Raw genomic sequence first — 23,183 nt, 5'->3', positions numbered from 1 at the left:
ATACTGTGGGGCTTTCCTTAGCCGAGCGGTTAGAGTCTGCGGTTACAAAACAAAGTCATGCTGAAAGTGTCTGGGTTCGATTCTCGGTCGGTCCAGGTTCTTTTCGTAATGGAAATTTCCTTGACTTCCCTGGGCATAGGGTATACGAATGCGAAAATGGCAACTTTGGCAAAGAAAGCTCTCGGTTAATAACTGTGAAAGTGCTCATTGAACACTGCTGAGACGCAGGCTTTGTCCCAGTGAGGACGTAATGTCAAGAAGAAGAAGAAGATCTATACCGTGGCTTAATTTTCGTAATTTATAAACATAATAGTTCTCCAAATGACTAATTTCCTTAACCAAACAAGCGAGATCGTTTTCGGTTTTCGCGCTACCAAGTATTTTTTTCGGTCTGCGCGTCGTGAATAACCAAGCAAGCGAGTCCGTTTTTGCGTCGCCGGAGTGCTAGTATTTCGGTCTACCCGTCTTTTGGTTGGTAGTGGTTCGTGAATAACCAAGCGGTTTTCTCGTCGTCGGAGTGCTCGTATTTCGGCCTGCGCGTAGTTTGTGCCAAGAAACCACGAAATGTATTTCCATCCAGACATCCTTGGATAGTTCCTATAGGAATCGCTAGAGGAAGTCATGGAGAAGTCTCTGCATTAATTTCCAGAAAAAAAAAACAAACAATTAAGAACTACTGTACAAATCCCTGAAAGAATCTCTGAGATAAATGTTAGAAACATTCGTGACAGAATTACCTGGAAAAATTCTATGAAGAATCATAGACGAAATTGCTGTTTGGATCTCTGAAAGAGTTGCTAGAAGGATTCTTAGAGTCTGTCTTCCGAATTATTTACAAAGCTCCTGATAATTGCGAGAAATACCGACATGTTAGCTGTTCAATGTGTACAGGAAAAAACTATCACTTGACTACGTACTTGCAGGAATTCTTTCAGATTACATTACTTTGAAAAGTTCTTGCAGTTCTTGAGCCAGGTCGCCAAAAATTCTTCAGAAAACGACTAACAGTTCTCTTGTAAATATTAAAATTCATTCAAAAATGTTTTAAGAAGTTCCGATGGAAATTGCATCTCAGAGTTTTATCAATCTTTCTAAAAAGTATTTGTAAACTTCAATTCCTTGAATAGTTTCCAAGCATTCTTGCTGAAGCAAATCCGCCAATCTTTCTACGAATCTTTAGTAGTCTTCAATTCCTTGAATAGTTTCCAAGCATTCTTGCTGAAGCAAATCCGCCAATCTTTCTACGAATCTTTAATTGATTTTTTTTTCATGGAATCTTTTGTATACCGTCGGACGGGGCTACTTTTGATTCCAGGGACTACTTTGGACACTCTCCTTTTGTATTTATTAGCAGCGTAAATATTAATCGGAGAAATTTTGTTTCTTCAGCACTTTTATCAACCAATATATGCTCTACCACTAGGCATGATTTTTTCTTGGAACAACATCAACAATAACAGAATAAACAAGAAAATATTTCAAAAAATCTCTAATAAATATTTACAAGGTATAAAACATTGGCTATACAAACATTGTTTGAATTTTACTTATGTCGTGGAAACTTATTAGGAGCATCATAATCTCTAAAAAACTATTTTTCGTCATATTTTACATGAATTTGTAGTACAGAACAGTTACATCCTTCAAATGCTTAAATTAAACTACTCTTAAGCCAGCTCTAAACTGCTAAGAAGCTAAAAGCATATTACAAAAGCAAACTTACTTCTTTACGATCTTGCTAAACTTTACTTCATAGATTGCGTTTTTAATGAAAATTACTTACTGGTATTAAATTAGTTACCGGTATTAATGTGATCCTTCAACATATCGTTCATATAACAGTAAGAATAGAAAAAAAGAGTTTTTGTACATAACTCATTTATCATCGCCATACCTAGTAGTTACGTCGTTCGTTTATGTCAACTTAAAAATCGAGCATTCGTAACTGATAGTTCCATTTAAGAGGAAGTTGAAAATTTAAGTTTCATACTGCAAACTGAGAATAATTAATGGCATGTTTCGTTAAAATTTGTTATATATGCGTAATTGATTCTAGCTTTGCAATTTTCTACATTAAGTTTATCAATGAAAAACGTTCCATAACATCACAGTGGACGACAATCTATTGAATCAGTTTGGAAGCTATAAGGAAAAATCATTTCATTAGCAAATTGTGAAAATGTCCAAAGTAGCCCCTTTTTTGTCTTAAAGGACACACTTTTTTCGCTTTTCAAGCATTTTTGTTATTTCTTGATGGATTTGCCTCATATTCTGCACATTTGTTACGTACATATACAACTTAAATATAGGCAAACATTATCAACATCTATCCATAATTCTAAGAGTTACAAATCCTCAAAGAGAATGTGGAAATAATGTCAAAAGAAGCCTCGTTTGACGGTATAGCGTGTAGTTTTTTGATCGTTTATTTAGAGATTCGTAATGTTTAAAAACTGTGAGATCACTGAAAAAACTGTTCGGAAATTCTTTCAATAACTCGTTCAAAGGTACTTCAATTTTCTTTTAATTGGAATATTAAATTGTTCTAAGCGTATTTTTTTTCTTTTCCCAAAGTGCTTCAGAAAATTGTTCAATAAATTGTTTGGATAAAATTATTTTCATAATTTTATCCGATTTTTTAATGTGAATTTTTCTTTCAAGAATCCTATATTTGTTTTTTTTTCGAATTTTTTTGCAGTATTTAAAAAAAAGGTTTTGTTTTATTCCAAGTTTTTTTTCCAAACGCCAGTAATTGTACCCAAAAACTCTCTAATAAAAATCTTCCATAAATTGTGTCATGAATTCTCCTGCTTTCATACTGACAGTAACTAACGATTCTCGTGAAAGCTCCGGAATTGCAGGAGAACATATTTTCTCAATTTTGATCGCTCTTGGTCATTCGATGCATAATCATCAGAAACTGCAACCACATGAGAAGCGCATATCAAATTGTCAAGCATTTGAACTTCTAGAGCAACCGCTTGATTATCATATCAATCGGTAATTATTAAACTCTCCGCTCAACGATATGGCAACATTTAGCCACATTTTCCTTCAATCAACGAGTAGTTTGGCATACAAGATTCCAAAGGCAATGAGCGAAATTGATTGAAAACGAAATTCGAATTACATTCGTCATGCCTCTTTGCTGTTTTCTTATTTAGGCACAATGGACTCCCACCCCATGAGTTTGTTTCCAACTTTAACAGCAACACAATACATTTAATGACGTTTCAGATTTGACCTTTTTCTCAAGCCTGAATTAAACTTACAAGTCACAATGATTCTCGTAACGTAAGCCAGTGAATATTTTTAGCTAATAATATACCTTTGATAAACGTTCCTGAAAGTTTTAAAGGTTACTCTGGGATTCCCGGAATTTCAAACAAATCATCTTCAAAAGAGCAGCTTTTACGTAAAGCTATTTGTATTGCTGTTAGGTATGATACTTATTTGTTTAGAAGGAAAATGCTTTTATAATGGTTTTTATGGAAATCAAATTTTAAATAACATTCTTTTAATACATAACGTGATGGAGACTTGATCAAGGAGACTATTTATTCTGCTTTGTAAGCTAAGGATCATGTAGTTTGATCCATGTTAATTTTATAGTTGTATATTTTTGTACCGTGGCTTATTTTGCACAACTTATGAACTGGATAGTTCTTGAAACAAATAATGTGTTTCCTTTGCATTCAATCCATCAACTAAGAAAAAGGATTTTATTGAAGCCCGTCACCAAATAAATCTGTGTCGCTAATTACTTTCATCTCGACACTTAGGTAATTAGTTTGTAGTAATGGTATCCATACACTGCAAATGCTGAAAAGATATTTTTTTTCTTTCTGTACTGACTAGTATTGTGACGCAATCTCGTATAGGAGAGGTCCGGTTCTTTGTATGTGTTTGCTTGTATCAACCGCGAAAAAGATGTATAATTGCGTAATACATAGTAACATAACAATTTTCAAAAATTGCTTAATAATGTTGATTCTATTATGATATAATTTCTGACACCCTCAAAAGGTTTTCTAAGAAATTTTAAAAAATGTTGTTCGCAACTCGTTCCAGAACGTAAATGTACGTAAATGTACGTAAATGTACGACTTATACTGTACAACCATCATTCTGCAACTTGTTGGGTAAACTAATATTGTTTGCAGCTTACCAGACATGACGTCATCTTTGGCATTGCACAACTACCAGTTCAAAACTGAAGTTATCACAAATACTAATTTAATACTTCAACCGCACCTTCTAATACACAACATCAATTGTGACGTTAAGTATGGTAGTAGGGGGACATGGGGTAAGAAGGACACCCGGGGCAAGAGTGCCACCTCTAATTTCACGTAGTTCAAATCAATTTTTTGATGTTTAACGCAGGATAAGTATAAATTGAGTACTAATTTAGGGTTGTGTAAATATTACAGTTAAAAATGTTTAGTACAAAAAATTAGAAAAATGTCTTTAACTCAAACAACGCAAAATATGCGAAATATTATAAGAATGTAAGACTGGAAAACAAGGTTTGACTCCCAATAAATACAAAACATATTGATTTTTCCGCACAGTATTGATGATTTTTAATTGTTTAATATAGCTGTGAGGATTTTTTTCGAAAAATTCCTTTTGACATTAAATTTTACATATATAATAAAAGTATGTCTTATGGGGCAAGAGGGACACCGCAATTTTCTCATATAAAATCAAATGAACTTTTATTTTTCTTGTTTAATATTGCATTCAATCAATGTTTCCTACTTGAGCTTGAGCTTGCTTGAGCTTGACTGGCCGCCCGTGGATGCACTCCAGTATCGCTAGATCAGCTGCACTTACACAAGGAACCAACCGAATGACTGCTTGGGACTAACAGGCATCCTCAGTGTATAAGTGCTGGTGATCTTCTATTTTTAGGCAACAATGGCACCTGCCACGTCAGAATGCAATTGCAATTGATGATGCATTGAACTGACTCCCAAGTAGACCGTATATTCCACTGCATCCACGTCAGTTCATGCGGGAGTGTATGGGATTGGGGAAAGGCATGGCAGAGAGGTTTGCTTTTGTGGTTAGCAGACTGCCTATGTATCAGGCGTAAGAAAGGCGTGCGCGTGGAAGTAGGAAGCGTTAGGGAAACGGTTTCTTGTCCGTCTCTGGTTCTAGCGTTTGCTATGAACGAATAGTTTGAGTGTGATATATTTAGAATGAAAGATAGAAGCAAGTGAGAGATATACAACTACAAAGTACGAGGAAAGGGACGGGCCTGGGATTGAACCCATGACCTTCTGCATATGAAGCAGAAGCGGTAGCCATCAGACCACCAACCCCGTCTGCATTCAATCAATGTTTCCTACTAAATAAAATCAAAATAAACCATCTTGGACATTCAAAATGGTTTCTGAAAATGTTTACCATTATTGTTACAGTCAAATGAGATGAAAACTAAATTAATTTCGTAAAATTTCTTATTAACTACAAGTCAACTTGTATCCCTCAGTTTTTATCTTTACTTACTCTACAATTTATCCTTTAGGCGGGGAAATAATAATATACAAAATTTGTGGCATTTTGCTCTGGTGGTATTCTTGCCCCATACCAGTGGCACTCTTGCCCCGTGCCTCGTTTAAAAACCTCATAAGAAGGGACATTTTCAAAAATCTCAAATCATCATGTGTTTCTTATATTTTTGTAATCTATCGATAACATCATTTAGAACAAGAGCTGAGCTTGCCCCTACACTGGAATAATATTCAAAAATTGTGCTAATCAACCATGATTTGAACCTATATATCTTAAGGTGTCCTTCTTGCCCCCAGCCCCCCTACACACTACAAGCGAGCTAGCTCCCATAAGAAGCGGTGTAAATCAGTGAAGTAGTTTTTTTTTTCTTTTTACTAATACATAGCCATTGCCTCTTCGTCTACAGCTTAGTATATATTCTCATTGGGTAGTGCATGTTTTCTCCCGAGCTAAAATACATCCAAGAGCTCATATCTACCTAGATAATCAATAAGCCGTATATTGGGCCAAAATGTTGATTTACGGCTGATATAATGTAAATAAGCCGTTAAATAGCACTATATTAGCCGTATATAAGGGATTGGGCATAATATACGGCTTATGGTTACCTGTGTACTCTTCTCAGATTATTGATTTTTTTTTGGAGTTCGTCCAAGTATCGAAAAGTTCTCCAAGGAATTCACCCAGTGATTGCGCATGTCTTTGGAATGTGACTCCCGAGGAAGCTTGAGAACATGCAAGAAGCATTTGTACCACAAGAGAGAAATCATTCTTTAGGAACAACCGAACGAGTTTTTGTAGCACAGTCTTTGTGTTACAAAAATCGATTCAGACATAGTCCTAAAATTACTCCTAAGCTCGTCTCGACATTCATACACAAAATTATCTCCATCTGCCTGTATTGTTATTGTTATTGAGGTTTCTTAAATTTATTTTAGTGAGGAAACCTCTGCATTATCTTCCACGGATAAATTCTAAAAAAATATCCAGTAGCTTTACGAAGAATGCTTTCAAAAATATTAAAAATAAAACAACAATTACTCAGAACATTTTACAAAGAAATTCTGGAGACATTTCCAGCGAAAAAGCCTTGTTGAGTCCAGCAATTTAACGAGAAGAGGTTTCAGAATGTTTATGGAATTTGCTCAAGGTTTTCCTTGCTACTGATCTTTCTTGGAATTTTCTCTGAAGCTGTGTCTAGGGATTTCTCAAGGTATTACTCCGGAAATTATTTTAGTCATTTCTCTCCATAAAATCCTTGGAAGTGTACTTTGGAAATTTCTCCAAGCATCTCTACCGGAATCTACCCGAGATTCTAATTGAAATTTCTCCCAGATTTAAAAGAGAGTTTCTAAAAAGATTGGTTTAAGTATTCGTCCAAAGATTTCTCCAGAGATTCCTTCCCGAGATTCTAATTGAGATTTCTCCACAGATTTTGAAGAATGTTTCTAAAAAGATTGATTTAAGAATGTTTCCAAAGTTCTTCCAATTCATCTAGTGTTTTGCAATGAATCCGTCATGAATTTCGTCCGAGAATTCCTTTAAGAGATTTAATTTTTTTTTTCAAGTTTCTCTAAAGTTAGTGAATTTCTTAAGGAATGCCTTCACTGATTCTCCTGCTGATTTTTTTTTCAGTAATTTCACCAGAAATTCTGCCAAAGATATCCCTGGGCTTGGGATTATATTTTCCAGGGAGCGATGAATTTTGATAATTGATCGCTGTTGTTAGTAGTTTTGATTAGATGTTGGGTGAATTTCAAAGCAATGGCAACCTTTTTATTACAAAATTTAGATTTTATCTTCTGACCTAAAAATTCTGGTTAAACTACTGTACTATGCAGTTGGGCTGCACTAGGCTATCACTCATCAAAATTACTTTCACTTCGGGAAAATATAATTTCAAACTGGCGAGAAGATTACGAACTGAGGGTGGGTTAGGAGCACAATCAGACCCTTGAATGTGCAATGTGGGGTAGTAATTGGGAATGCCATTGACGGTTTGTAATCTTCTACGAGGTTTTCGAAAACCAACAGGGCGCGTGCACCGGGTTGCGGATAGGAGCAAAGGCAGATCAATAGCATCTACCTAAAATAATAGAACAAAAAGCCGTTCCATGATTAGGTAATGTTTAGCGATCTTCTATGGTGTTCTAGTACTATAAAATTCTTCACTCACTGGGAATTTTGGCCTTGATAATATTAATAGTGATAAAAACATAAAATAATACCTAATACATAATAAGTACAATGTAGCTTCAATGTAGTAATAAATGAAATAAAATCAATTTTCTATACTTGACAAGGTTTTGAAGACAATCAATGAGTGAAAGAACTACCTATTAGAAAAGCCACATCAGCTAAGGCTATACATATACAAATGTTGGTCATAGGGTCATGGCGAGCATTCGGTATGTATGTCTATGACTGATTCTTATCTAATAGGGGCACTAGAAGACCACGCGGACAATTTCGAAACAAACTATTTTTATACATCGGTCTTACGATACGAAAGGCTCAGCTATGCTGCAAAGTCATTTTAAAAGCTATTCATTACTACTGTTTAATTGTTTATAATTCTAACAAAACTACATAATTAACTCATTACTAATCACTGTTCCTATATTCTCTTTTTCTCTCCTTCTTATCTGTTGCATGATTATGATCATCACTAATATAATGCATGAGCATGCACAATAAGAATAATTTCAGGATTGAAAGCAGTACATGGATACCTGGATAGAATAGCTTCGAAAAGGGTGCTCAAAATATAATATTTCTGATCAGGGAAGTATTATTATAAAGGGTATGTAAATTTTTTCCATTATTAACACTTAGATCACACAAACAAATGAACTAATAATATCAAATATTTTTAAATAAATCAGCATCGTCAATCAGTGCAAAAACAGATAAAGTTTGTAAAGTTATCACCATCGATTGAATTGCGCTCTGTATAGTAATGTTCAATCAGTATCAAAATCTACTAAAGCGTCGCATTGTGCCATCAGCAGCCCTTAGCATCACTCTCATATTGTTATTATTTTGTTGTTTATAAAATTTCTAGAAAGCGATCAGCATATTCTTTCTTACTTGTACAATGGCCGATCTATTTGGAATTTTAATAAGTCAAATCTAACTTCAAAACTCAAATTAAATTGCTTTCAGCACATTTACATTTTGCAGCATTAATCGCATTACTGTGTCAAGTCTTCTCCATTCCCTATACCCTACCCCAACCCTTCTTATCCTTTCCGATGGTGTTCAAGTGGTCCGCATAGACTATTACGGCCATTACCTATCCCTTCCCCCGGCTTTGGACTGACTTGCGCTCTCATTGCCCCACCAAACGCTGCAAAATGAAAATGAAAATGAAATTTCACCAGAAATTCTGCCAAAGATATCCTTTTTTTAAAACTTTCTCATGGATTCTTACGAGCCATACAATGAAAGTTTCTTTAAAGTATATTCCAGAAATTACCGGAAATCCTGGATCTAATTTCTCCAGAATTTTCTACATGTATTTGCGCAGGTTTTTTTCACGACAATTCATTTGATTCTTCTAAAATAGCGCAAAACTCTTCGAGAGGTTTTACCAGGGATTCCTTCAGGATGTTCTCTTGTCCTGTGCTGTTCTAGACTTGTCTTCGACAATTCATCCCACTATTTGTGTAAATGCTTGTTCTATTTGAATGTACAATGATCGTATACCCTGACAGATTTCAATTCGATAAGTCATCATAATTTTTCCTTCTCAGAGTAGCAAAAAAATGGTCACCCATTTATCTTACTGGAAGTTCTTTCACAATTCGTTTGACCAATAATTTAATCATGTTTATTACAGCAACTTGTCACCTGTAATCCGGATACAACACTGTGCGTGCTTACGCCTCAGCACTGGAATGTTTTAATTTGACGATAAAATTCTATCAATACGGCAAAGATTGGTTTCGGTTAATTTGCGTGTGTGTTTGTTTATGTTTGTGCTACTGACTAATATAGGTTTTCTGTTTTTGCTAAGCTTCAGTTAAACAATTTATACTTTTATCTTTTGACCTGCAGCTGAAACCAAATATGTTCGCTGAGTATGCTTTACTTTTAGTTTGGTTTTCTTACGATTACATCTATACTGTATGTAGCGTCTACGCTGTCACATAGTTTAATCTCATCTGCTAAAAAAGGCATTTCAAAACGTATGCTTTTGATTTAGGATTGACTTTTTGCTGGTTGGAATCGGTTTCTGGCTAAGGGAGCGCTGGATCACCTACACTTACACATTAGATTCATTTATTCTAAGTGAAACGGGGAAGTAGTCTAGTAGCAGCCGCCTCTTTCTGTATCTTGGCTTGTTATAAAATTGATGAATTTGATTCGACGCCGATGCGTCGATTCCCAAAATGCAAAATTTCCAATTGTCGCGAAACTGGCTTTTAAATGCACTCATCCATACTGAGAATTCCTTCCTCGTTGAAATCCCGCAGAACGTCCAGCAAGCGTTGCTCCGCAACTGGATTCCCTATGGCGATGTCGATCGAACCGATGCAAAGCAGCAGGGCGAGTAGTTCCGATTGTCTGCGTCAAAAGAAATTAGTAGATTTTAGTTCAACCTTTCGAATCGCTTAAACCGTTCCCTACCGATACTCCAGTTCCATCTTGTTCCGACTGTATCCCAAGTCGGCCTCCACATCGATGTCCAACTTTTGGCAGTACGACTTGAGCAGGTTGTAGTACAGATCGAGTAGCCGACCCCCATGTTGGCGCCGGATGTTGGACGGAATTGAAGAAATCAGTAGCAGAGCTAGATCGTTCGTTGGCCGGCTGTAGGTCACCATCTGCCAGTCCAGGATGATACAGCTGTCGGTACCATCTCCTTCGGCCCGGAACAACAAGTTGTTGCACCAGAAGTCGGTGTGCGTGATCAGTCCCATCGGTTCTATCGGTTGCAGCAAGGTTTCGATCAGTTCTTTGGTTTTGGTGCGAATTTTGTTCAGGGCTTTCAGCTCGTTTTCATAGCCCGGTTTGCCCTCGAGGAACTTGGTCAGCTGCGGCATGCCCTGCTCGACTAGCTGTTGGTAGCTCTCGGTGGCACGGGTCGTTTGAAATAGGAACTGAAATAGAAGAGCCAGATTAGTTTTCGAGAAACTGTTCAAACACAGTTGGGAAGACCTACGGGGTACTTCTCGTTCACGTCGACCTTCTTTTTGAGTTTAAGTCCCAGCGACAGAGCATGGATGGCCACGATGGCGCGAATAGCGGACTCAGTTTGACTGACGGTCAAGCCGGACGTGAAGTTGGCTCCCTGAAAAACGTTTCATTCATTCAAGATTTGATTAGACATTGAAGGTTTCAAAGTTATTGCCATACTTTGTATCCGAGAGAGCGCATGTCTTCCAGCACCAAGATGCTCTCCGGTGGTTCCGGACTGCCCTGCGAGGGGCTGATGGCCGGTGCGTACTGAGTGTAGAAGCAAGTCGGTACCGACACCAAGATGGTGGCGCTGTCCTCCTTGGCGACGGCCGACTCCTGGAAGGCGAGGAGATCCGGAAGAATCTGCGGGAAAACAGGAAATTTAGTGCCTAAGATAAGACCAATTTGAATTGCTTTCTCCTGTTACATTCCGGATAACCATTTGTTCGTTTCGGTATGACTTTGAGAGCTAAATTTTTAGCATGTCAAGTATTACTACCGTTCGACAGCGCAAAATGATGTCTCTACATAGATTTGAATGAATTCTGATTGTCAGGATTAAGCCGCTCCGATAAAGCCTTGGTAATTGCTTAGACAAGATTTGCAAGCATTCCTTGCATTCGTTTTCAAAATCCTCAGTTACTTCAGGGATTCTTCCAAAGATTTTTACGGAGAGTTTATCTTGATAACAAATAATTGAATTACTAAATTTGGTATTTCATTGATTTCCTTAGAGATTACTTCAAGATTTCACTCAGGGAATCCGTCGGCAATTGTTACCGGAGTTTATTTTTGAAACTTCTGAAAAAGTCCCTCCAAGGATTTCTCCAAATATTTGTTAGGAATGCCTGCATGCGTTTCTGCTTGTTCTACTCCTGAAAACGATCAGATTTTTCAAGAATTATACTCCTGGATTTTTTAGGAAATCGTCCAGAATTATCTCCAAGAGTCGGTTTGGAACTCCTTCTTGGAATCCTCCAGTGTTCCTTCAGGCATTCATTCAGCAATTCTTCCAGAGATTTTTTGGGATCCATACAAGAATTGCTCTATGATTTGGTTCAGGGAAAACTCCGACAATTGTTTCGAGAGTTCCCTAAACTTTATATTCCTGAAAGGGTTGATATTAAAAAGTCGAAATATTTTTGAAAGGGTTCATCTGGAAATTTCTCCAGAGATTCCTTCGGAAATTTTACCAGACATTTCTCCGGACATTCCTCCTGACATTCCTGGCTAAATTCCTTTAGGTATTTCTTATGCAGTTAACCGTGTTCTACTCCTTGAAATAGTTTAGAAATTTCAACAAACATTCCTTCAGGAGACGGTCAGCAATGTCATGTATTCCTTTAGAGATTTCTGCAGGATTTTCCCAAATATTTTTTTTTCGAAAATTTATTTAGATTTCCTTTATTGACATCTAGGAATCAGTCCGGAATTCTTATTGGATTTCTTCAGTACTACAAAAAAAGATTTTCAAGGATTTCGTTCATGAATGCCTCCAAGATTTGGTTCAGACAGTGTTTCGTTGATTGTGACGGGACTTTGTGGATCTTAAGAGGAATTGCTGAAGGCACTGAAGAAATTTCTTGCAAAAAAATTGGAAACAATCTTGATGAAATCCTTTGAAATCATCCCTGATGTTTTGTGGGAAAAAATCTTGGTAAAAAAATTCCGCAAGCGTTCCAATAGAATCTCTAGTATAATAGCCAAAGTATTTGTTTTGAAGAATGCCGAGTACATTAACAACGTTGTAAGAACAATAACTGTTTTGTCCTGTCTTTGCATAGCATCTCATGACTGCTGTCGAAGTTCTTACGTTAGCACCAACCATGAGAAATTGAATTAGGCGAAAGATTTCCAGAGAAATTGCTATTGGACTTTTGAGGAAGTATTTCTACAGAACTAACTTAAGGTTTAATAAGGATAAATGATTATAAATTCCTGGAGACATCAGTAGAGGAACCACTGAAGTGTTATTCATAATGATATCTTATAATAAATACATTAAAGGAACCTTGGAGGTATCTTTTGAAAAACTTGTTGTGGAGTTAGCTGAAAACAAAAATTCCTAAAAATGATATCAACAATTCTTGACACATCTCTTAAGAAATTTGTAAACAAATCATTAATGATGTCTAGAAATAACACTAAAGGTATTCGTTTTCTAGTCTTCTGATGAATTTTTGAAAGAATATTTTTAATCTATGGTACATTTCTTGAAGAACTATAGGAAGAAGCATATCTTGGAGCTTCTTTCCAAAACCCAATCATTCTTCTTATCAATTTCTCCGAAAATATCATTTATCTTTGTGATTCAAACCTTCTCCTGAGAATTTCAGGAAACTCTTGGAAATTCCAATTTCTTTGTAAAAAAAAACTCCCGAAAACTCTAGCTATCTCATACTTTACTATTTTATTATAATATTTGTATCTGACGAATCTTTAGCTGCTTCCATACGTCACCTGGTTCTTCCGAAAAGCCTCAGGTGATGTCAGGAAGTTTTCTCAAAAATTAATCTACAGTACAGTACTTTAAATCTATTCGGAACTATCAACTTGCATTAGGAAATTCACCGAAAGTATTCTAAATCTTTTACAGTATCTATAATCCGCAACTGTTTCTTAGATTCTCTGGCTTTTTCTCAGAATGTTTGGCTTTTTCATAAAATCCCCCTCAAGTTCCAGCCTCCTGACAACCTCGGCTTCTGTTTAAAATCCTTCTGATTTTTTTCTATTGCTAAACTTCTACTCCAACAATTCTCAGCAGTTTTAAAAGAAATATTCAGAGCTTCTGGTCCAACCAGAATCGCCAAAAATTCCGTACTCCTTGGAAAAAGCACTTGCTATCTTCTGCAACTTTAAACGCAATATAGAAATTTTAGGCTTACTTTGAATCTACATCATGCTCCTGGAATTGCCATATTTCTTTGTTGAAAAAAAGGCCTATATCTATATTTAGGCTATATATGGATTTTATTTTTTTTTTTCGATTTGAAGGTACTGCTTGTAGGTGTTGTGTGAACATTTGTTTCAAATTTACGTTTTCTTATTTTTACCCCATGTTTGTTAAACTTTTCAATAGATGTTTCAAATCAGTAGATTTTGAATTTCTCGACAGTTCTCCATCGGAACTGAAGGGCCTTTCGATTTGACTTTTTCAGGTTTGTACATTTGTTTGCATCTTCTGAGAAACTTTGCATACTGCGGACTGTCAGTTTCACATTTAACAGAAGAAGAGTTTCCAATTCTGCTGCTGGTTTGGAAAGACTAGTAAAGTCGTGAAAACGCATGCATTCATCACATAAAAGGCCAAAGCCTATGGAGGAAGCGCCTATTCGTAATTATTGTTTCCACCTAATGGCTAAGTCGTCCCGTTTTCAGAATTGTTATCGCTTGCACTGCCATATTCCTAAAGATAATGATAAGATTTCACTTTACTTACGCTGGTGTAGAACTTAATCTCCCGCAAATCGAACTGCGCTTCCGTCACGAAGAACCTGCTGAACGGATCCTGCGGCAGCAGCTTTATCACAATGTCCAGATGCTTGCTAGCGACATGGTCGGCCTCCTGGAATTCGTACGCCACCGACACCGACAGGATGTCGCTCAGGTTGTTCACCCCATCGTGGCAGCCCTGTTTCACCTTGAAATCCTGAAAAGAATCGGAAAATGAAACACATTGCTGGGAAGGGACAATAGCTTTGGAACTCACCGTAATCTTTATCCCGGAACGCACCTCGTGGTGCTTCTTCAGTACCTCAATCAGCCAGTCCTCGTTGATGGGCCAACTTTCCGAACTAAGCGAATCCTCTTCCGTATCGGACATTCTGTTTAACCCTTCTGCGCTAGTCTGCTCTGGTCCTACGATGTGACTGACCGTCTGTTGCAGTCTGAAACCAAAACAAACCGGAACGATACTGTACTTAGATGGTGCATTTCTCCACCAGAGTGCTATCGTGTAGAATACGTGATTGGGTCCAACGGAGCGCAATAGTTCACGGTTCAGTGGCTTCGTCTAATGGTCACAACATACAAAACACTGCGCCTCGTTTCCCCTTCCCATAAGCCCGTAATCGCGCCATTGACGGCGGCAATGTGGCGACCGTGATGATTCGTCTAGGCGCGTGTCCAACAGGGCGTCACACTCCATGACCTTATACCGAAAGGGTAGAGCTATATTCGTTGTTCGGAACCCACGTGGCACCCACGCAAAGACGGCTCCGGATTTATTTTTAGATCACCTTTAATGGTTTCAATTTATTTGTAGCTTTTATGTTTGATGGATTCATTGATGAGCTCCTTCGAGGTAGGCAACACAGCTATCTTAAGACATCTTGGTCGGTAGTTTGAGTGTTCGGTCTATTAATAGAAATAGACAAACTTGTTTTCCTAATCCGATCAGAGGGATTGCACCAAAATTGTACTTTAATTCTATCAAAAATTGTCACACATAAGCACCAGGCTGGTAGCAGGTCTTTTTTTTAGAGACTACTCAAGTAATCACAAGCACGAATAATTAGCCCCAAATTAGCATCAAAAATGCATATAAGCACTACAAATGTAGGCACGACTAATAACAGCATTTTCAATGACTCAGGAAACCTTTTACCACGTCATTAATGCTTTTGAACCTGATGCGTACATCCATTACATAAGCACTCTACTGCCCATAACTTGCGAGAATCGACTAGCTCAGAATTTTAATATTCTAACTCAGGGTCGGCTCAACTTGCTCTGAAGGCTCACGAGAGGAACGAAGAGATGTAGACTGGACAAAGAAGAGATGACGCAATTGCATGCACACTTTCTGTTCATGGAGAATTGAAAAGGACGTAGGATACATTTTACCAGTTTATTTTTTTTAAATCCATTTTGAAGTTAGGGTTAATATGAGGGTTAGTAAACGTTGCGGCCGTTTGGTGATGGTGGGGCCCATCGTTGACATGCGACGTACAAAACATACCTGGGTCCCATTTTGGAACAGGTGGTTGGTGCTGGCGGGATCTGCTTGGAAGCGACTAACTCCGGTGGCTTAAAGATGTTCTGGGTGGGTTCTGGCGACTTGAAGAAGTAGCGGGGCTTTCAGCTGGCTCGACCACGTGGCTTGGCGGGGTTCTGGGTGGCTTCCGACGACTGGCCAAAGTGGTGGGGCTTTCAGCTGGCTCGACCACGTGGCTTGGCGGGGTTCTGGATAGGTTCTGACGGCTTTCCGAAGTTGCGGGGCTTTTAGCTTGCCCGGCCAGATGGCTTGGCGGGGTTCTGGGTAGGTTCCGACGACGTGAAGTGGTTGCGGGGCTTTCAGGCGGTCCGATCAGGTGGCTTGGCGGGGTTTCTGGTGGGTTCCAACGACTTGACGATGTTGCGGAGCTATTAGCTGGCCCAGCCTGGTACTCCGTTGGTGAAATGACCGACCAGTGCTTCCGGCCGTATTCTGCGCACGAGCCGGGGCTACTGTCTGACCCTTCGAACTTCTTATATAAACCGGATCGGTTGTTGCGGCGTGGACAACGGCGGGGTGGAAAACTTCTCACCAGTATTTGTGGCGACCCTTCGAACCACGTGTGCAAAGCACTTTGCTGATCGGAATACCACTTGAATTTTCGGCGTTTCCTAGGGGTTTCTCACAGTCGGTCTGGTATACGAACGAACTGCTCACTACGATAGACTCTACCCAACTAACTCCCGATTCTCTTTTTTTAGTCCTCCAGCTCTTTCCCATTTTCCATCTCCTTCTCTCTTCGCCTCGATTCCCGGATACAGTGGTCCCAGCGTGAAATTCGCTCGGTGGGTGCAGCTCAGTGGGTAGCGTTAGTGGCTTTACATGGTTAAGGCGAGAATACCCAAATAATTGAAAAATTATTTGGATATTCTCACCCTTCGGCTACTGCATGCGAAGTCTCACAAAGAACGTTCTTATATATTTTAGTTTTAGTATATTTTAGTTATATGAGACATACAAATGCGTCAACTTTACATTTCCAATTCTCTTTTGTTTTTTTGTTATCTCAAACGGTAACAATTATCCCCTCCTCCGGAAGAAAAATTAAGGCGAAAAGGCATTAATTTTTCAGTTTTGCTCTGGTTGATTGGCGCACGGTTCTTATTAACAGCAACCGAGGTGCTATTCAGATTGGGCGCGGGTCTGGATCTGGTTTCATTTAAACTCTCGTACTGGTTTGCTCACCTCCTTTGAGACGTGAACTCTTCTGATATGCTTATGAGTTGACCATTCGTCATTTCGCGACTCAAAGTTCAACTATTTTTCGCTTTGTTTTTTTTTTTTTTTATTACATTTGTATTCAGATTTGCAAAATTAATAGAGAAATTGAATTTCACATTCTGTGTATTTGTTTTTGTTTATCTAAGGGAAAACATCTTCTTCCTTTCCTGATTGCCTTTCCTAGTTAGTTCTCTGACTGCTAACATTCATCCCATTCGTCCTTCTTCATTCATTGGGCCCTTATTCATTCATACTGCTATCACTCCCCCATTCATTCCTATTAACCTATCTACCTTACCTAAAAACTACCAGAGTATTTCCTTGTTCCCCGAAGACGCCTTCCATCTTGCGGACGTTCACCGAGACGAATACCATCTCGATCCTTTTTTTGTATATTAGTTACTAAACTATCGGAACTTCCTTTTTTTTTTAAGTAGCAAGTAGCCACGGCCAGTTGAAAAATTAAAGAAAATTAATATAGTTTTTGATTTTATTTTTCTGAGTGTAGCGAATCTATTTTCGCTTTGAGGGAGTACCCCCCCGGATGAGAAATTGTAGGGTTCTAATACCACAGTTGATTTTCGCCTTCGACATCGCAGACAACTGCACGTCTTCAAATGACATTTGACGAAAATCCAGATGTAAACAAAACAAAATCAAAAGAAGTTCATTTTTCCAACAGAGGTGATACTAACTGTAAGGATTTCAAACATTTTCGAATTTTTTTCAGTCCTCCCACTGCCTATTTACTACCAGAAACTCCTTGGGAAGTTGATTTTTGACAGTGATTTAACGTAAAGTGGCCTACCCGGGTTTAAGGTGTGCTGCCGGCCAAACACCAAGTGGCTTTCCATCGAGATCCTCTAACTCGTAAGAGGAAGTCCCCTTTTTCCCCAGCACACGAGCTGGCAAAAATTGCGGACCATACTTTGCGTTGTAGTGGTCTATGGCGCTGGACAGCTTCATATTGCGCCGGAATACAAGCTGCCCCACCTCGAAACCTTTACTGAATTTCCGATGTCTGAGATCGTATCGCTTTTGACACTCTTGGTGAGCTTTAGCGAGATTTTCGAAAACGAGATCCCGTATCCTACCATAAAGTTCGCGTTGCCTATCAGATCTTGCGTCTGGAGATAGAGAGTCCTCGGTTTCTCCAAGACGGTGATCGGATCCTTTTGACATCAGTTCATACCCGTGAGTAGTGAAGAAAGGGGTCAGTGCGGTAGCAGAATGCATTGATGTATTCAATACAGTTTCTATCTCGGAAAGCTTTTCGTCCCACAACCTCTGGTCTTCCCGAACATACGTGCGTATGGCTGCGTTTATCGTCCGGTGAACTCGTTCCACGGGATTGGCTTGCGAATGATACTTCGAGTTGAGCCAGTGTCTGATATCAAAGCGCATCAGCAACCTCCGAAACTCTTGCGACAAGAAACAAGTCGCGTTGTCCGTTATTACCACTTCTGGTACGGAATTTCGGAAAAACCATTGATCTCTAAGCGTAGCACAAAGGGCCAAGCTATCAATCCTTCTGAAGGGAACCAACATAAGCCATTTGCTGAACAAATCCACCACTGATAATATGTATTGATTCCGCTTCTTGCTTCTTGGTAAAGGCCCAATAAAATCTAAAGCAATGATTTGCCACGGATGCGTGGTGATTCGTTGGTCACCTAAGGGAGGGGCCAGAGCTGTGTTTGCCGCTTTGGACTCCTTACAGATGTGACAATTCTGTATATGTTCGCGGACTTCAACGGCCATGCGTGGCCAAAAGAAGCGTAGACGAATTCTAGAAAGGGTTTTGTCCACACCTAGATGCATAGAATTGTCATGATTCTCCTGAATAATCCCAGCCCGCTCTTTCGGTGACGGAACCTCTTTCCAGCTAAAGCGATTGTCTTCAATCGACCCAGGGGATGATAGGAATTTAAACAGCTTACCGTCCCGTATTTGGAAGTCGACGTATTCGGTAGGTTTGGTCAAAACATCATCCATCAGTTGTTCATACCACTGAGTGGCAGTGTCTACAGTGTTCCCATCATCTGATTTTAGTGAGGGAGTACCGGAAACTTCTGGTGTGCTTTCTTTGATAGTAGTAAGGGCCGCGATACTTCGAGACAGCGCGTCTGGTACTGTGTTCTCTTTTCCCTTACGGTGAAGAATACTCATATTATGATGCTGCAGTTCCAAACACCATCTGCTGCATCTTGAGGCAGTCTTCCATTTAGCCGTTAATATATGAGTTAAAGCAGAGGAATCGGTAATGAGGGTGAAATGTGACCCCTCTATATAACCCCGAAATGCATTGATGGAGAGGAGAGCAGCTAGAGCCTCCTTCTCGCAAGCATGGTAGTTCCTCTGAGGAGTTGTCAGCTTGTGAGAGAAGTAGGCTATCACTCTTTCCTGGCCACCTTGCACCTGGGTTAGAATTCCCGCTACTGCCACGTCACTGGCATCTGTCTGGAGTGTAAACTCCAGATTGAAATCTGGTGGGGCTAAAATGGGAGCTGATATTAACTTTTCTTTAATTGCAGCAAATGCTTCTTCCGCCGCATCGTTCCAACCCAGGATTTTAGATTTGGTTTTTAACAGGTCTGATAATGGGGAGGTGACCCCGCTAAAGTCGTCAATAAAGCGACGGTAGTAGTTGGCCATTCCTAGAAACCGACGCAATTTTGTGACCGTTGATGGCCTCTCGTACTCGACTATAGCCCTTACCTTTTCAGGATTGGGCCGTAGACCGTCGGTCGATAGAAGGTACCCTAGGAATGGCAACTCACTCACGCCAAATTTTGACTTTTCTATGTTTATCGAAAGGTTTGCCTGTGCTAGACGCCGTGAAATTTCCCGAAGTAACCGAACGTGCTCCTCGAACGTTTCCGTAACGATGACAATATCGTCAAGATATACGAAAACATTCGGTTCCAATTCACCATGCCCCAGCACTCGATCCATTAATCGGGACAGAGAAGCTGGACTATTGACCAGTCCAAATGGGAGCCTGGTGAATTGGAACATCCCCTTGCCCTGTACCGTGAACGCCGTATATCGCCGAGAACTTTTTTCCAAAGGAATTTGAAGAAAAGCTTCGGACAGGTCTATGGTGCTCAAATATCGAGCTTTGGGTAATTGTCCAAGAATCCGTCCAGGGTGGGGCAAGGGGTAGGCATCACGAACGGTTCTCTCGTTGATTTTACGTGCGTCTAGACACAGGCGAACCTTCCCAGACGGCTTCGTAACTGGTACCACATTAGAGGACCAGTCGGAATGAGCTCGTTCTATAATGCCTAGTCTCAACATACGTTCAAGTTCCCTTGCTACCTTTTCCTGTACATTTGGTGACAGTGGGTAGGAATATTGACGCACTGGAGGCTTTCCCTTCCACTCGTCCATAATTTCAATGCGGTGTTCCGCTAAGGAAGTAAGGGAAAGGCTTTCTGGATCGGCCACTTTGAAGAAACCTTTCACTTCTTCAAGCTGTTCTTTTTCTGCCTCCGTGAGATCGGTTGAGGAGCTGTCTGATGCAGAAGCCTCCGCTGTAACTAGAGCACAATTTTGGACTGTGGGCCAAATTTTGAATTTGCGCCAGAAGTCCATACCCAATATGCAACTAACGATTAGATGTTGTACAACCAAAGTAGGAATAATTTTCAATTTCCCTTGGAAACTAAAAGGTATATGTAGCTGGCCTGATACTTCAAGTTCCGAGCCATTCGCAGAATGCACTTTTGTAGGTCGCACCAAAGGTTGCAATTTCGTGCCGTTAAACTTCCGATAGATCTCATCGCTTATAAGAGTCAGCTGACTGCCGGAATCAAGAAGCCCTTGAGCAGGTATACCGTAAATTTTAATCGATGCATACGGTCGATTATCATGATGTCGTGATAGGGAAATATTTAGAGATTCTTGCGAATCTGTGTCGTACGCCCCTTCTGAAACCGGCTCCCACCATTCAGACGGGGTTATTCCTTTCGGGAATTGGTTTATACGCTGGGGTGTGGGTTCGACGGTCGGCGATTTTCGACCGCCTGTAGTCCGTTTTTTTTGCAATACGGGCAATTTTGGGTTTCGAAACCCCTAAACCCGCACACTAGGCACATAAGACCTCTTTGGCTGCGACATTGTTCGAGGGAGTGGTTGGTTAGTCTACAGAAGAGACATTCATTATCACGGGGTGGTTTATAACCATCCACCAAATAATCTAGGGTTCGTTTCGGCTTTGAACTGCCCTCGCCAGGATTTTCGTTTTTTGTTGGTTGGTTCGAACTAGACGAAGTTTTGGGCTCAATTTTAGAGTTGCCTTCCTTCTTCGACGAATTATTAGATTTGTCTTTGAAGTAGTTCTTCTCCTGGGCCTTGGGGTTCATCGGACGAAAAGATTGTTTCTTTTCTCCTTCATTGCTATTGTTGAATGATACCACATTAGTGGACTTTTCGTTGCCATACATCTTGGAAAATAGCGAAAAGTTTGACGCATCTATTAAATGGCCAGCCTCTAGTAGTTCTGACAGATTGCCTATGGGTTTCCATAACAATGCTTTCTTATAGTCGGAACGCATGTTTCTCCTCAAAACATCTACTCGTTCCCACTCGTTCATTGGATTGCTCATAGAGCGAAACATGCTCTCCATTTCATAATAAAAATCCTGAAATGTTTCGTTTCGAGCTTGTCGTCTTTGGTAGATTCTTGCTCGAACGAGCGAGTCCAGTTCCGGATGGACGAAAGATTTACGAAGCTCAAAGACTAAGTGTCCCCAGTTCACCAGTCGTCCTGTACTTCTCATTGACATGTACCAGTTCAACGCTGGTCCGGTGAACAGATGGAAGGCTGAATCAAATAGTTCAGGTTCCGAAACGTTTTCGGACAACGCCAACTGAGAAACCAGATGAAGGAACTCATTCAGCTTTAGTCCTTGATCTGAGCCCGCATATTTCTCCAACTTCCATTTTGAAACTGGGAGGGATTTTCGATTATAGGGTCTCTGGGTAGGGTCCTGTACAACTAGCGGAGGATACAGAGTTCCCTGTCCCAAACCCTCAGAACCGATTGGTACGGCGGAAGATAGGGGACCACTACTGATCAGATTGGCCGGTAGCTGCCCTAAAGAGGCACTCGTCGCTATTCCAGAACTTGAAATGAGTGGCCAACCTGTCGTACTGGAAACAGTCGGAGGTTGTAGAGGGCCACTCAGATTTGCCAGTGAAATTTGTCCGGAGGTTGAGCTATGAGGGTGGTAGGCCCTTTCGCTCCCCCCATAGGGAATCATCTTCCAACCATTGTGGGATAATCCCGAATAAATTGGTACCTGGCTGCTTGAAGGTAGAGTCGAAAGCCGCGACGAATTAATTGTAACATTGATTGGTAGAGGCCTGTAGCTTTCTGATGTGACTGGAGCCCAGGCATGTCCAGCACTAGGGACTATTGAGGCAGCCATCCTAGGGGCCGAATTAGTAGGAGTTGGGTTCGTTATTGTATTGATGGCTGGGAATCCGAGAGTGGTTCTGACGTACTCATTTGATGGACCCAAGCTTGTTGAGAAATTTGTTCCCATCTGCTCGGTCCTATCCCAGTAGCTTAGACTGGAACTCGATAGAACGGACTGGGGGTGTAGGGCTGATGCAGCCTGGTCCCTGTAGGCCAGGTGCTGCAAAGCTGCTGGTGTTCCTGACAATGTTGCTTTCGGTATGGTCCCTGTATACGTGACCAGATTCGGTACAGAAGGGACTTCTGCATCCAAGAGATTGTGGGCTTCGCTATGGGATCGCTTGGTCTGCGTTTCTTTAAACTTACGCAACAAATAGAGTTCTTGTTCTAATTTAAGCAAACCATCTCTTATTCCCTCTGAATCCGTGTTCCCAGATCCCATCAACCCCAATCTTTGCAACGAGCCTATAACATCTCCGTCTACAGCTGCAGCATTTTCAGGAGGGGCTTGGCTATTATAAGGCGGAATCCCCTCGGTGAACAAATTCCTTAGATCGTACTCTTCAGTTGGGCGCTTCTGGTAAAAGAAATCTCTCAAGTAGGTCAATATCCTCTCCTGCATAGCATCTAACTGAACTATATCACCTATTTCAATGTAATTTTTAAGTAATCGGATTCGATTTCCCAGATGCAATAACGAGGACTGGCATCTGGGTGGCAAGTCCCTAGTAGAGTTCTGAATTATGCTTTCAATCTCTTGAAACTTGATACCACAAGCTACTAGCTCGTTCTGCGGTTCTCGCTTCCAAGTAACATTCTCTTTATACCCTTCTA

At 40.1% G+C, this 23,183-nt stretch overlaps 2 protein-coding genes across 9 annotated transcripts in view; one reads left to right on the top strand and one right to left on the bottom strand.

Annotated features, from left to right (window-relative positions):
* The window catches only part of LOC5576397 (E3 ubiquitin-protein ligase RNF19B), a 224,454-nt gene that overhangs the window by 146,135 nt on the left and 55,136 nt on the right, over nucleotides 1-23,183 (top strand). The gene's annotated exons all lie outside the window — the stretch shown is intronic.
* The window catches only part of LOC5576398 (uncharacterized oxidoreductase dhs-27), a 37,010-nt gene continuing 23,166 nt past the window's right edge, over nucleotides 9,340-23,183 (bottom strand). Inside the window, exons 2-7 of the mRNA XM_001662568.2 lie at nucleotides 14,417-14,594; nucleotides 14,147-14,356; nucleotides 10,885-11,070; nucleotides 10,691-10,819; nucleotides 10,156-10,628; nucleotides 9,340-10,092 (exon numbers count right to left, since the gene is read on the bottom strand). Coding sequence (XP_001662618.1) covers nucleotides 9,951-10,092; nucleotides 10,156-10,628; nucleotides 10,691-10,819; nucleotides 10,885-11,070; nucleotides 14,147-14,356; nucleotides 14,417-14,530 — 1,254 coding nt within the window. The 5' untranslated portion in view covers nucleotides 14,531-14,594 and the 3' untranslated portion in view covers nucleotides 9,340-9,950. The remainder of the gene's footprint in view (nucleotides 10,093-10,155; nucleotides 10,629-10,690; nucleotides 10,820-10,884; nucleotides 11,071-14,146; nucleotides 14,357-14,416; nucleotides 14,595-23,183) is intronic.

Source organism: Aedes aegypti, chromosome 1, assembly GCF_002204515.2.
Source record: "Aedes aegypti strain LVP_AGWG chromosome 1, AaegL5.0 Primary Assembly, whole genome shotgun sequence".
NCBI classification, from domain to species: Eukaryota; Metazoa; Arthropoda; class Insecta; order Diptera; family Culicidae; genus Aedes; species Aedes aegypti.
Note: the sequence above shows the minus strand (reverse complement) of the source record. Positions and strands in the feature narration are given on the sequence as shown.